This window comes from Protopterus annectens, chromosome 2.part2 (genome assembly GCF_019279795.1).
Source record: "Protopterus annectens isolate FY-2018-M chromosome 2.part2, PAN1.0, whole genome shotgun sequence".
NCBI classification, from domain to species: domain Eukaryota; kingdom Metazoa; phylum Chordata; order Ceratodontiformes; family Protopteridae; genus Protopterus; species Protopterus annectens.
In genome coordinates, this window is record NC_056730.1 from 34,492,350 (window position 1) to 34,505,917 (window position 13,568).

Here is a 13,568-nt window from a genome sequence, read left to right on the forward strand (position 1 = left end):
GACCCTGAGCAGCATCTTGCCCTCACCAAGAATGATGCCACAATACAAAGACAAGATGATCAACTTTAACAATTGGCTCAAGTACTGGTGTCATTCTAAGGGGATCCAATGTCTGTCTGCCTAGGATGACATGTTGGACAGGCCACGCTGCTTTGCAAGGGATGGCTTACACCTGTCACCACTGGGCTTCCAGATATTGGCTAAGGCTCTTGCCACCCCCATAGTGCCTTTTTTAGGCAAGGCTCAAAAGACAAACCCACCTCCTTAGAAAACAATAATGGAAAAAAACTAAGGGTAATGCTGCTCAACGCCAGAAGTCTAAATCTCAAGACGCAGGCACTTGATGCACTCCTCAGCATGGAGAACATCGACGTCTGTGCAGTAACTGAAACCTGGTTCAAGGCTCCTGAGAGCACCCCAGCGCTACCAGGCTATACCTCGTATCATGCTTTTCACCCCAAAACCCGGGCGGAACCACAAAGGGAGGGGGAGTGTCCATATTCATCAAGGACACCCACACCTCCAGGTTAGTAGCAACACATGAAGCATCAGAGACCATACAGGTGCAACCTAACCATAGGCAAAACTGCTATACAACTGGTAGCATGTTACAGACCACCCTCCCAATCTCAAGAACTCCACTCAGCCTTCCTGAAGACATTGGAGGATATGAGTGTATCACAAAATACCATCATACTGGGAGACTTCAACTACCCAAACATAGATTGGGTACATTATTCTAGCCCTAATACCCTAGCCCAAAGGTTCCTGGAATTCATAAATTCAAATGCACTGGAACAATTAGTCACCTCTCCCACTAGGGGAGATAATATACTAGACCTGATCATCACAAACACGGGGACAAAATGCTCCACACCAGAAGTATACCCCTCACTAGTGAGATCTGACCACAAACTAATCACCCTGGATATATATATCCCACCTGCACCCCCAGCACAAAAGACCACAGTGAAAAACTTCTCAAATGCAGACTTCACTCTTCTTAAGACTGAGATGGTATCCTTTAAGCCCACTGTGCCAGTGGATACCACATCCCACAATGCCGAATCCTTCACAAATGCTTTCTATGGACATCTCCAAGAATGCATGGATCATGCAATCCCAAACAAATTCAAGTCCCTCTCCACCAAAGGTAAGCGTCCTGTCTGGTGGACCTCAGCCATAAACAAATTGTATAACAAAAGAAGGAAGCTACTGCACGTCAGAGCAAAATCCCATGAAGGGAAGACCTCTCTGATCAACATTAGCAGAAAACTATGTTCTCTCATAAAAACATCCAAGGCCAACTTTGAGAGAAAAATCGCTAAGGACACTAAAGATAACCACAAAGCCTTCTTCAGCTATGTTAGAAACCTGGAAACCCTCAGATATGCTCAGAGTTGGTTCACAACAATAAAAAATACACTGAACCCACAGATATTGCCAACATTCTGGCTGACAGGTTCAGTGCAAATTTCTCCCGTCCTTCACCCCCAAAAGAAGAAATACTTATCCCAGCTGAATGTAATCTCCCTGTCATCTCAGATGTCCAAGTGAGAACCGCCCTAAACAAAGCAAAAACACAGCATCAATGGGACCTGACGGTATCCCGGGTTGCGTGTTACATGAACTCCAAGAGGAGCTAAACCCACACATAAAAATGCTATTTAACCTTAGCCTTACTTCGGGATATGTACCTGAACACTGGCGTACAGCAACAGTGGTCCCACTCCACAAGGGGGGTGCCTATACAGACCCTGGAAACTACTGCCCCATAAGCTTAACCAGCCTGGTCTGCAAAGCTATGGAAAGAATCATTATGGAACTCATAAACAGAGACATAGGGGACCTACAGACACTTGACCCCACCCAGTTTGGCTTTGTAAAGGGCAGATCCTGCCTTTTAAACCTGGTTGACTTTTTCGAAACAGTCACTAGAGCCATTGACGAGGGCAAAGCAGTCCATACAGCATACCTGGACTTGGCTAAGGCCTTCGACACAATACCCCACTCCGGCATCATAGATAAGCTCAACAGCTTAAATGTAAACCATTATGTCACTAGATGGGTTGCAAACTGGCTAAAGGACAGAACCCATAAAGTTAAAATCGCTGGAGCAATGTCAGACTCAAAGCCAGTCACAAGTGGTGTCCCACAGGGGATCTGTCCTGGGACCCCTCTTGTTCGGCATTTATTTCTCAGATGTTAAAGCAAACACGGGAGGGCTGTGGCTGACAAAGTTCGCAGATGACTGCAAACTAGGCGCCGTAGTCTATACACCAGCAGACACACACATCCTACAAAAAGGCCTCACAGAAATGGACAACTGGTGCCGGAGTCACGGCCTTAAACTAAATGCCAAAAAATGTATAGTCATCCCCTTTGGGAAAAACAAAGTACCCACAAATTATCACATAGACAGCAACCCACTGAGTACTGAAAAAGTAATCAGAGACCTAGGGACCCAAGTCGACAGCGACCTCTCATTTGATAGCCACGTTGCCAAAGTGGTTAGAAAAACATTCTACCTTGCACACCTCATCATGAAGGGATTCACATCCAGATCCAAGGATGTCATTGTACCCCTATATTCCTCCCTCATCAGACCCATGATTGAGTACAATGCCCCATTTGGTATGTACCTCACCCGGCATTTGCAACAGCTGGAGAGACCACAAAAGTACCTCACCAAGAGGATCAAGGGTCTCCAACATATGTCTTATTCTGCCAGACTAAAGAAACTTCAGCTCTATTCAGTATCATACCGCCTGCTCAGAGGTGATCTCTGCCTGACGTACAAGACCATGTCCAATCAGGATCTGATGGACATGCTCCACCTCAAAAAATCCAAGTCCATCAGGACCACGAGAGCTAAAGACTTAAACTTCGGCACAGGTATGAATAGGACATGCTGGGAGGGATAGATTCATAACCCAGAGGCTTCCCATGCTTTGGAACACGATCCCAGTTCGTATTAGGCAGAGCCCCTCACTGACTGTCTTCAAGAGAAATCTTGATGAGTGGATGGGAGATCGTAAGTTTACCCCAGGGGTCACATCTGTGTCACTGCTAGACAGGGGCACAGTAAACTAATTCTATTATATAAGGGGACCTTCATTGTGTCACTACTAGACACAGTATTCTAAATTTATTCTGTACATTTTTGTACCATTTCATGGGGTGACAAATGCCACATCACTATGGCTAGGATTACAAATGCCCCAGGGCAGATAGCCTAGTACTATACTATGAAACTAAACTATGAAACTATTACAAGTTTTGAATAATGGGGCAATTTATTCTTTGTTGCTGGAAACATTCTTTGAGGAGCAACTTTTTTACATGTCTGGGGGGGGGGGCAAGTGAAATTTTGGCTAATGCCATTGATCGGGGCATTACTGGTTTATTTCCATGTCTGCTCTAACTGGCACCACACCAACAAATTTCTGTTTGTCTGACAAAAGTCTTAAGATCTCCTTAACTGTGTAAGTATTTGCAAAAGGCTAAACAGGTCTTGGGCAGTGAACTGAAGTTCTGGTAAAACAATGAACTGTTGTGGAGTTGGCAGAACACGTATTTAATGCATGTAGTTGTTCCCAGTCTTAAAAGGAAGCTTATTAAACTTTGAATTGTGTTAGAGACAGTAAACCACAGAGTAGAATATGTTACTGATGCAAAGTTTCAGCTGCAGTATTTTTTCTTGCACTTCATGCACCCTCCCCCAGGACACTGAACATTGTGTCTACTGCTGGCACCTAGTTAACTGATTCATTCTGGAGACAGCAACCCTGGCAGCCAAGTATTCTGGATTGGGTGGGTAAAAGCCCAGAATGCCCTAGAGCCCATTTACAGTGGATATAAAAAGTGTACACACCCCTGTTAAAATGCCAGGTTTTTCTGATACAAAAAATGAGACCACAATAAATAATTTCAAAACTTTTCCCACCTTTAATGTGACCTGTATCCTGTATAGTTCACATCTGTTAGGGGAAAAATATAAAAAAAATAAACGTACAATAAGCTGGTTGTGTAAGTGTACACACCCTTAAACCAATACGTTGTTGAAGCACCTTTTGATTTTATAACAGCATTCAGTCTTCTTGGGTACACACCTGCCCATCAGTCAAAAACTCTGATTAACCCCAAATAAAGTTCACCTATCCTAGTAGGATTTTCCTGACATTTACTCAGTTGCCTGCTACATCAAAAGCCATGGTTCGCAGAGAGCTTACAAAGCATCAAATGGATCTCATTGTTGAAAAGTATCAGTCAGGTGAAGGGTACAAAAAAATTTCCACAGCATTGGATATACTATGGAACACAGTGAAGACAGTCATCAAAAAGTGGAGAAAATATGGGACAACAGTGACGTTGCAAATAACTGGACATCCCTCCAAAATTAGTGAAAAGACCAGATGAAAACTGGTCATGGAGGCTTCCAAGAGACCTACAGCAACACTGAAGGAGCTGCAGGAATTTCTGGCAAGTACTGGTTGTAGACTGCATTTAACAGCATCCATATGTCTGGACTATGGGGTAGGGTTGCAAGACTGAAGTGTTTTTCTTACACAGAAAAGCATCCAGGCCCAGCTAAAGTTTGCAAAACAATATATCATGTCTCCCAGAAGCATGTGGGAAAAGTTATGGTCTGACGAGACCAAGGTTGAACTTTTTGGCCACAATTCCAAAAGGTACATGTGGCGCAATAACAACACTTTGCATCACCAAAAGAACACCATCCCCACGGTGAAGCATGGTGGTGGCAGCATCATGCTTTGGGGTTGCTTTTCATTTGGAACTGGTGCTTTTGTCAAGTTGGAGGGAATTATGAATAGTTCCAAATACTAGTCACTTTTGGCCCAAAACCTTCTGGCATCTGCTAGAAAGCTGAAGATGAAGAGTAATTTCACCTTTCAACATAACATTGACCCCAAGCATACATCCAAATCAACAAAAGAATGGCTTCACCAGAAGAAAATTAAAGTTTTACAATTGCCCAGCCAGAGCCCAGACCTAAATCCAATAGAAATTCTGTGGGATGACCTGAAGAGGGCTGTGCACAAGAGATGCCCTCGCAATCTGACAGATCTGGAGCACTTCTGCAAGGAAGAGTGGGCAGATATTGTCAGGTCAAGATGTACCATGCTGATAAACTCCTACCCAAGAAGACTGAATGCTGTAATTAAATCAAAAGGTGCTTCAACAAAGTATTAGTTTAAGGGTGTGCACACTTATGCAACCAACTTATTGTACTTTTTTTTTTTTATATATATATTTTTTCCCCTAACAGATTTGTTTGTTTTTCAATTAAATTGTACAGGTTATAGGTTGCATTAAAGGTGAGAAAAGTTTTGAAATGATTTATTGTGGTCTCATTTTTTATATCCCAAAAACCTGGCATTTTAACAGGGGTGTGTACAATTTTTATATCCACTGTATTCCCACCCATGAATGCCAGTCATTTCTTCTGTTCCCCCGTGAGACTCCAGTGGTATGGATCAAGCCAAATTTCTGGTCCTTTCCGGCAGCCAACTCTTTTACCATTGGGAAAACCGTCTCTCCCTGGCAACTCTTTTAGCCCACTGTTGCAACGTCTGGAGGGTAAGTGTGCCTCTGCATTCTGAATTCCCGTCCACTTTACTGGTGCTAAGTACCATGCAGTATGGGCTCAGTTGGCTTTCACTCTTCAGGGTGACACCTAGTACCCTGCTGGGTATCACTTTGTGGAGATGGATGCTCACGGTCATCTACCATGACCAGGTCCTACAGATACTGAACTGCAGCTCTAACCCTATTTGCTTGTAGCCTAATCAGGGCTTTATTAATTTGCAGTATTTGATATAAAAGCATAGAAAGTGGAAAAAGCTTAAAAGTTTGGATTTGTGGACTTTAATGTAAACAAAAATGTATTTTTTAGTGTTGTGTGTTTCATTTCTATGTTGATGAGATTTAATTACTATCATCCAAACTTAAACATCTGCTATACATGAAAAACTGTGTTGAGAAGTTTTTAAAGTGTCATTCGTTTTGTAAACTAGACTGTTTTCCACATTTAATTAGTGCAAGAGGCTTTCTAGTAGCAGTGGAAATTGTCATTGTGGTCTGTACAGTTTCTGATTGCTAACATTACTTAATGTATTTATTTTATATTAAAAGCAACAGAACATACACCACTCACTTAAGTGCATCAGTTTAACCTTTTTTCTATCACTCTTTGTGCATTTATTATAAATTGGAAGTTTTAGTGGATTTCATATAAGAATGTGACATACAGTACAGGAAATGTTTATAGTTTTTTAAATTTTAGCACTTTTGTTGTGGCATACATCTTCTGTAAATGTAGTAATGGACATCTTAGAGCACTGCTTCTACTACAGAATTTTGCAGAATGCTATGTATTTTTTTATTTTTCAGATTAAACTTGGGCATAGGTCAGAAGCTAAGGATGGTGAGTACTGTATTGCATTTTGCTTCTGTTTGTGATGTTAAAATATAAACAAAAAAACATGTTAACATGTAAAGACTTTTTTTAATATGCTTGACTTAACATGTTGTGTTTTTCGGTGCCTGTAGAGAGTTTATCCCATATTTTTAACTGTTTGTCATTCATGTACTGGACATCTTGTCTGCCAGCTTGTTTAATCTGGACTTACAGTCGTGCGCACAGGGATAAAGCACTGACTGATCAGTGTGATTCAGGATTGACTTGTGTTTATTGGCATTAGAGGTACTGTTCAGTGAGGGCAAGTGAGACAACAGTCATGGCTGTATGTTGCAGCACTAGGGCCAGGTGAAAATGAGGACAGCTGTGAAATGGCTGAGGACAAAGAAGCACCAAGCAGTACATCCACATGCTGTAGTATTACTGGGTATGCTCAGGATCAAGCAGTACATCCGCATGCTGTAGCATTACTGGGTATGCTCAGCACCAGGCAGTACATACACATGCTGTAGGGTGTGCTCAGCACCAAGCAGTACATACACATGCTGTAGCATTACTGGGTATGCTCAGCGCCAAGTAGTACATCCACATGCTGTAGCATTAGTGGGTATACTCGGCACCAAGCAGCACATCCACATGCTGTAGGGTGTGCTCAGAACCAAGCTGTGCACATGCTGTAGCATTACTGGGCATGCTCAGCACCAAGCTGTGCATCCACATGCTGTAGCATTACTGGGCATGCTCATCACCAAGCTGTGCATCCACATGCTGTAGCATTACTGGGCATGCTCAGCACCAAGCTGTGAATCCACATGCTGTAGCATTACTGGGCATGCTCAGCACCAAGCTGTGAATCCACATGCTGTAGCATTACTGGGCATGCTCAGCACCAAGCTGTGCATCCACATGCTGTAGCTTTACTGGGCAAGCTCAGCACCAAGCTGTGCATCCACATGCTGTAGCATTGCTGGATATTCTCAGCACCAAGCAGTACATCCACATGCTATAGCATTAATGGGTATGCTCAGCACCAAGCAGTACATACACATGCTGTAGTGTGTGCTCAGCACCAAGCAAGTACATCCACATGCTGTAGCATTACTGGGTATGCTCAGCACCAAGCTGTTCATCCACATGCTGTAGCTTTACTGGGTGTGCTCAGCATTACTGGGTATGCTCAGCACCAGGCAGCACATCCACATTGCTGTAGCATTACTGGATACACTCAGAAATTCACATGTCAAAAGTGCCTACTTTGTGGGACTTCTGTACGTCTAAATTGCCATGGGAGTAGGTTCGTACAATAACTTCATTTGCAGTCTGGATGATGGTACTTCATGAGAGATGCTGCATAAGTAGTGGACATAACTGTTGGTCTGCAAACAACTTGGAGAAAAAGCACATTGAAAAAAGTATAGGGACTGCAATTTTGGGGTCGGACTGGCTCATGATTCAGTCTCCTTCTCTTGTCAGTAATTTCTGTTTAAGGTGGCTTCTTGATTTGAAATTACTTTGGATGTTATCTTTCCTCATTTAGTTGTACTGCATTTTGTTGTGTTAGTAAAGTAAATTTGATTACCTTTAGGGTCTTTGTTGATCAGACTTTGTTACATGTACCCTCTTAAGAGCTGTGACCGTTTAAATATCGTCAGTACTCAACGTATTGTTAATTAGTAAGAACGGAAGTGTACTGTTCATTTTTTTTTCTTATTGTAATTATGTATTTTTTCTGTTGTGATATCTTTTTATTAAAATATCATTTTCAGAGCTTTAACTGTCTTAGTGGTCACTTGTTTTAGTGGCCCGAGTAAGGTCTTAACAAGAAACTAGTTTAAAAGTTTTAAAGTTATCTTTCTTTTTACAGAGTAGTGCTTTTTTACATGGAGGGCTTCTACACTGAACTTATTTGGATGCGTATCTCTTGTGTAGTAATGTAGCCTGCCTTAGCATAGTACCATACTACTCAACATCTGAGCATTAAAAATCACAGCGCTGTTTGTGAAAAATCATAGCAGACTGTTAAAACAAGGATTGCTTCTTTGCTCTATATAAAAGAAGTGCAGTGTGGACAAATGGTCGAACCAACCAAGAAGAAGAAAATATATAATACAAAAAGTTGAAGGACCAAACCACAGCCAGAGATAAAATAAAGAGCAGTTTTAGTGGTGTGCGCTTTCGCAGCATAACATGCCGCTTCATCAGACAAATTCACATGTATTTAAACTCTCATTTTAAAATACAAACCAACCAGTAAAGTTAACATCATTAAATATGCAAATATAAAAAAACTCAACATTAAAGTGACATTATACCATGTAGGAGGAATAGTCGGCGTCCCTGCTAAATGGTTTTCTCACCAAGAAAACTCCGAAACAGCAAAAAATGGTAGTGAGATACCAACCACAAAGGAAGAATATCAGGGTATCCAATGCAAATCACTTATAACTGGTCAAGAAGACTCTGGCGACTCAGAAAATATCCAAAACTTTTATTAGGTGAACAAAAAATGAGCGCTTTCGCGTGGTCCGTCCACGCTTCATCAGATAGTATTTACTGAACAGCTGTTGTGTTTATATACATCCGCTAAGCGCGGGAAACTTTTTAATTAATTAAAATAAAATAATTCTTTTAAAACCTTCATTTAAAATGGCACTTGTTTCACAAATATTATTTGTAACAAAAATAAAAAATTCCTTTCTTATTTAAATATTCATTAATAAAAAAATATACAAATGATTTAAATAAAATCATGTTATTTTTAGGATATGTATATGTTCGTTCTATTAGAATCTCATGTAGTTCTGATTATACAGAAAAAATAAATTATGTCTACATATATTACTAGGTGAACCGTCATGCAAATCTATGTAGATAAAAAATATAAAAAATAAAAAATAATAATAAACACAGATGAATCATTCATACAATTTATAAAAAATATATATATAAGTGAAGCAGTACCATAAGTATTTAATAATATTGTTAATCATATCAGTTATAAACAAATTTCATATCAGAACAACTATATTCCTCAAATTTGTCAACTTTGTATATGGAGGTATACTTATAGTGAATTATATGTAAATCTATGAAATTAATAATAAGTCATGTAAGGACATATTTTTCATAGATATGTGTGTTCCTGTATGAAGCCAAGAGCTATATAAAAAACAAGTATAAATATGTATGTATTATAAAGGTGACACTATATACATATAATATGAATATAGATATATGTATATAACAATTAAATGTGAAACATGCATTTATATTCAAAATATGCGCTATAATTCACATAAATATAAAATACATATAAAACAATCACTTTCTGGATATTAATACTGGCTTGATAGATAAATAATTATTTATACCTGGGGGTATATGTGCACCTAATCTTAATATCCAGTTCAACTCTGTGAGTGCTAAGTCATTCTCTGAGTCACCACCTCTGACATTCTGTGGTAGCACTTGCAAAACTCTAAAACAAAATTTATTTTATTTATTTTATTTTACATTTGTTAACCGGGCTAGTCTGGCTGGATACATGTCCATTTTCAGCAGAGGCCCGAGGAGAAAAGCTCCATTAACGTACTAGCAAACTTACAATACAAAGATCAAACAATCAAATAACAAATATCAAAACCAAAGACCCAAGCAAGCAAAATTATATAAACATCATAGCAAATAAAGGAATCAAAATTTTTAAGTAGTTTAGTGAGATGCTGAGGGATTATAAAACAGGAAAACAAAACTGAGAGGCAACCTTCTTGAATGATTGCTAGAGTAAGACTGCTAGTAAAATGCAGAAGTCTGTTAATAGACTGTCATAAGGAGAGTAAAATATAAAAATACCTATGTAGAAATTAGAATAGAAAATAAGTTGTGGCAGGGTACTAGAAAAAGGTGGGTAGGGAAAAAAAAAAAAACAGATGACAAGATGTAATGAAGGAAGAGAAAAAGAAATGTTAAAAATGGGTCAGTAGAGGCATAAATAAGGGTAGAGAAGCAACCAGTAGAGTGAAGGGGGGGGGGGCTAAAGAGGAGAAATCGTTGGTGAGCTCAGTCAGGATTAGTGCATGGGCATAGCCAGTGGGTTTGTAAATGGTTTCTTATTTTTTTTTTGAAAAGGTGAGGTGAGCTTAGGGTGGTCAGGTCTATGGGGAGTTTATTCCAATAAGATCCTACAGTATTGGCAAATAAGGAGTCACCTGCTTTATTGTGGGATTTGAGTGTAGTTACTAGAAGCTTCCTGGCAGAGCGAAGGGAAGTAAGATTTTTATATGGGGTGATGAGGCTATTTAGTATGGGTGTATTGGAGGGGTAATGTAGAATTTTAAAAGTTAAGACTAATTGATGTAGAAGTATTATGTTCTGAAGTTCTAGCCAATTAAGTTGTTTTAGATTGAGACAGTGATGCGTACGGAATGGGGAACCTGTGGCAAATCTGGCAATACTGTGGTACGCTGTGTTGAGTTTTTGAAGGTTAGCTTTAGAGAGGTTGATAAATGATGGAGAGGCATACAGTAGAGTGGAGATGAGGTGAGTTTGGGCAAGAGACACTCTGGTAGTAGCAGTAAGAAAGGGCTTTAGTCTATACAGGGCACCTATTTTTTTATTAACAGTCTTGATGGTCAGATCAATGTGGCAGTCGAGCTTAGCTGATTGTCTATAGTGACGCCAGTAGTTTAGTGGAACTATCAGGAGTAATGGTAGTGCCATTACAGGACACAATGGAAAATGAGATAGGGGCAGATTTAAGGGTGGGGGTGAATAGTAGTAATTTGGTTTTTTTGGGATTGAGGAGGAGACAGATATGTTGGAACCATTTTTCTGCTGCTGTAAATACATTTTGGGTGGAGGAGTGGAGTTTTTCTGGAGATAAAGCAGAACAGATGAGAGTAGAATCATCCACATTGTATACAAGTGGATGTTGGGAGAGAAGTAGGTAGGTTATTTATGAATATGGAGAAAAGGAGGGGGCCTAGGATGGAGCCTTGTGGGACACCGATGGTGACAGGGAGCTGAGAGGATAGATGGCTATCCCAGAGGACTGCTTGTTTTCTATCTTTCAAGTAAGAGTCAAACCACTGTAGTGCTAATGAATCAAGTGAGAGGGATTTTAAAGTATCTAGGAGAAGTTGATGGTTAACCATGTCGAAAGCTTTAGAGAGGTCAAGGAAAAGTGCAGATGAGTAAAGGTTGTTATTGCGGTTTTTGTTGATCACGTCTGTGAAGGAGAGAAGGGCAGTGGAAGTACTGTGGTGGGGCCTAAAACCATGTTGTGAGTCTACAAGTAGGTTATTTTGTAAGAGATGATATAAGAATTGATGGTGAATGCAACGTTCCATAATTTTAGCTAGTGGAGACAGAAGGGCTATTGGGCGGAAATTAGAAAGTTCGTTGGAGTTACCTCCTTTGTGGAGGGGAATGATATGGGAGATTTTCCAGCAGGATGGGATAGTGGATTCGGTTATAGTTCTGTTAATTTAATATGGAGACTGGGTAAGCTAGTTCATGTGCAGCTAGTTGCAGATATTCAGCTGGTAGTTTGTCGGCTGAGGGGGTGCAAGGTTTAAGTTTAGAGAGTAACTTACGTATGTAGGTAGTGGAGACTGTATTAAATTTTAGTGTAGAGGTGCTGTTTAGAGGAGGGGTTATTTGAAGGGAGAGGGGGGGAGTCATGGTGTTTGCTAGAGAGGTGACTGTTTCAGAGAAGAAGTTGTTGAAAGTATTGGCTATTATATTGGGTTGGGTCTGAGCTAGGCTAGCTGGTGTAGGTGTTTTGGTGTTCCCTGGATGGAGCAGTTTATTGATTCCTGACCAGAAGTGTTTGGGGTTTAGATTTCTGTGTTGTTGATACTGAAGGTAGTAATTCTTTTTATCCAGGAGAGTGAGTTTCTTAGTTGTATTTCTTAGGTGTTTGTAATTTTAACGGTCAGATGGGTTTTTAGTGGATCTCCATTTTGTCCATAACTTATTTCTAGCTCGCATTGTTTGTTTGGTTTTTTTGGAAAGCCAGGGGGCTGCTTTAGAGCCTATTCTAATTAATCGGGATGGTGCATGATGTTGGAGAATTTTTAGGAAGGTGTTGTTGAAATAGGTAACTGCTTCATCAATTGGGAGGTGTTTTAGAGCCGACCAGTTATATTCTTTGAGTTCATTATGGAAAGAAGATAGGTTAAAATTAGTTTTGTTGTATACAGTACGACAAGTAGCCTGTTTGGGATTGTTGTATTTTTGTTTAGTGATGTAGGTGAGGAGATGATCGCTGATATCGTCAGGGAGTGTTCCAGTTTTATAAGAGAGGGGATTGTTGTTGATTAGTATCCAGTCTAGAATGGATAGTTTATTGGTAGATTTGTGTATTCTAGTAGGGGAGTTTATGGTTTGTTGAAAGTTAAAAAGGTTAAGGTGAAGGGTAGGTTTGGGTGAGATACAGGAGTTCCAATCAATATTAAAGTCTCCTAAGATTATTGTTTCCTGAGGGAAGCTACAGGAGACCCAGCTCAGAATATTTTCTAGTGTATTTGAGTTATTGCCTGGAGGGATGTAGGAGCATATTACGTAAATGGCTTTGTTTTTATTCACTTGGAGTTTGGTACAGAGTATTTCAGCATTGCCTGGGGAGGGGGGCAGGGAGTCCGTTAAGGTTACCTGTAGATGGGATTTGTAAAGTAAGGCCACTCCCCCGCCCTTTTTGTTAAGGCGGTCTTGCCTTAGGGTACTATAACCTGGGGGAGTGAACTCGTTGTCTTTAGTACCTGGATTAAGCCATGTTTCAGTGAGACAGAGAATATCAAAGGCATAGACGTCAATTAAAGCATGGAGTTGAGTGATTTTATTGTTGATGCTACGAATATTTAGATGAGCTATAGTGAGGGAGTTATTAGAGAAAGGAGACCTGAGATTGTTGGTAGTGTGGTTAGTAGTGGTGTGGGTAAGAGGATTATTGGGGCCAGGGTTGGGGTGGATGTCCCCGTATATCAGTAAAAGAGTTTGTGGTAATTGAAATATCTTTGAGATTTTGTAGGGTATTAGATAAAGCCGTTTAGTGGTTAGAAATCTATTATGGTGTAATTTGTGGTAAAGAGGGGGAAGGTAGGGATAGGAAGATAGGATATTAATA

General features: G+C 40.2%; 1 protein-coding gene across 2 annotated transcripts in view; it reads left to right on the top strand.

Annotated features, from left to right (window-relative positions):
- CDK7 (cyclin dependent kinase 7) overlaps positions 1–13,568 on the top strand; it is a 614,495-nt gene that overhangs the window by 110,651 nt on the left and 490,276 nt on the right. Inside the window, exon 3 of one of the 2 annotated variants that reach the window (XM_044063718.1) lies at positions 6,415–6,448. The exons of the other annotated variant lie outside the window; for it this stretch is intronic. Within the exon in view, the coding sequence (XP_043919653.1) occupies positions 6,415–6,448 (34 nt within the window). The remainder of the gene's footprint in view (positions 1–6,414; positions 6,449–13,568) is intronic. 2 annotated transcript variants of the gene reach the window in all.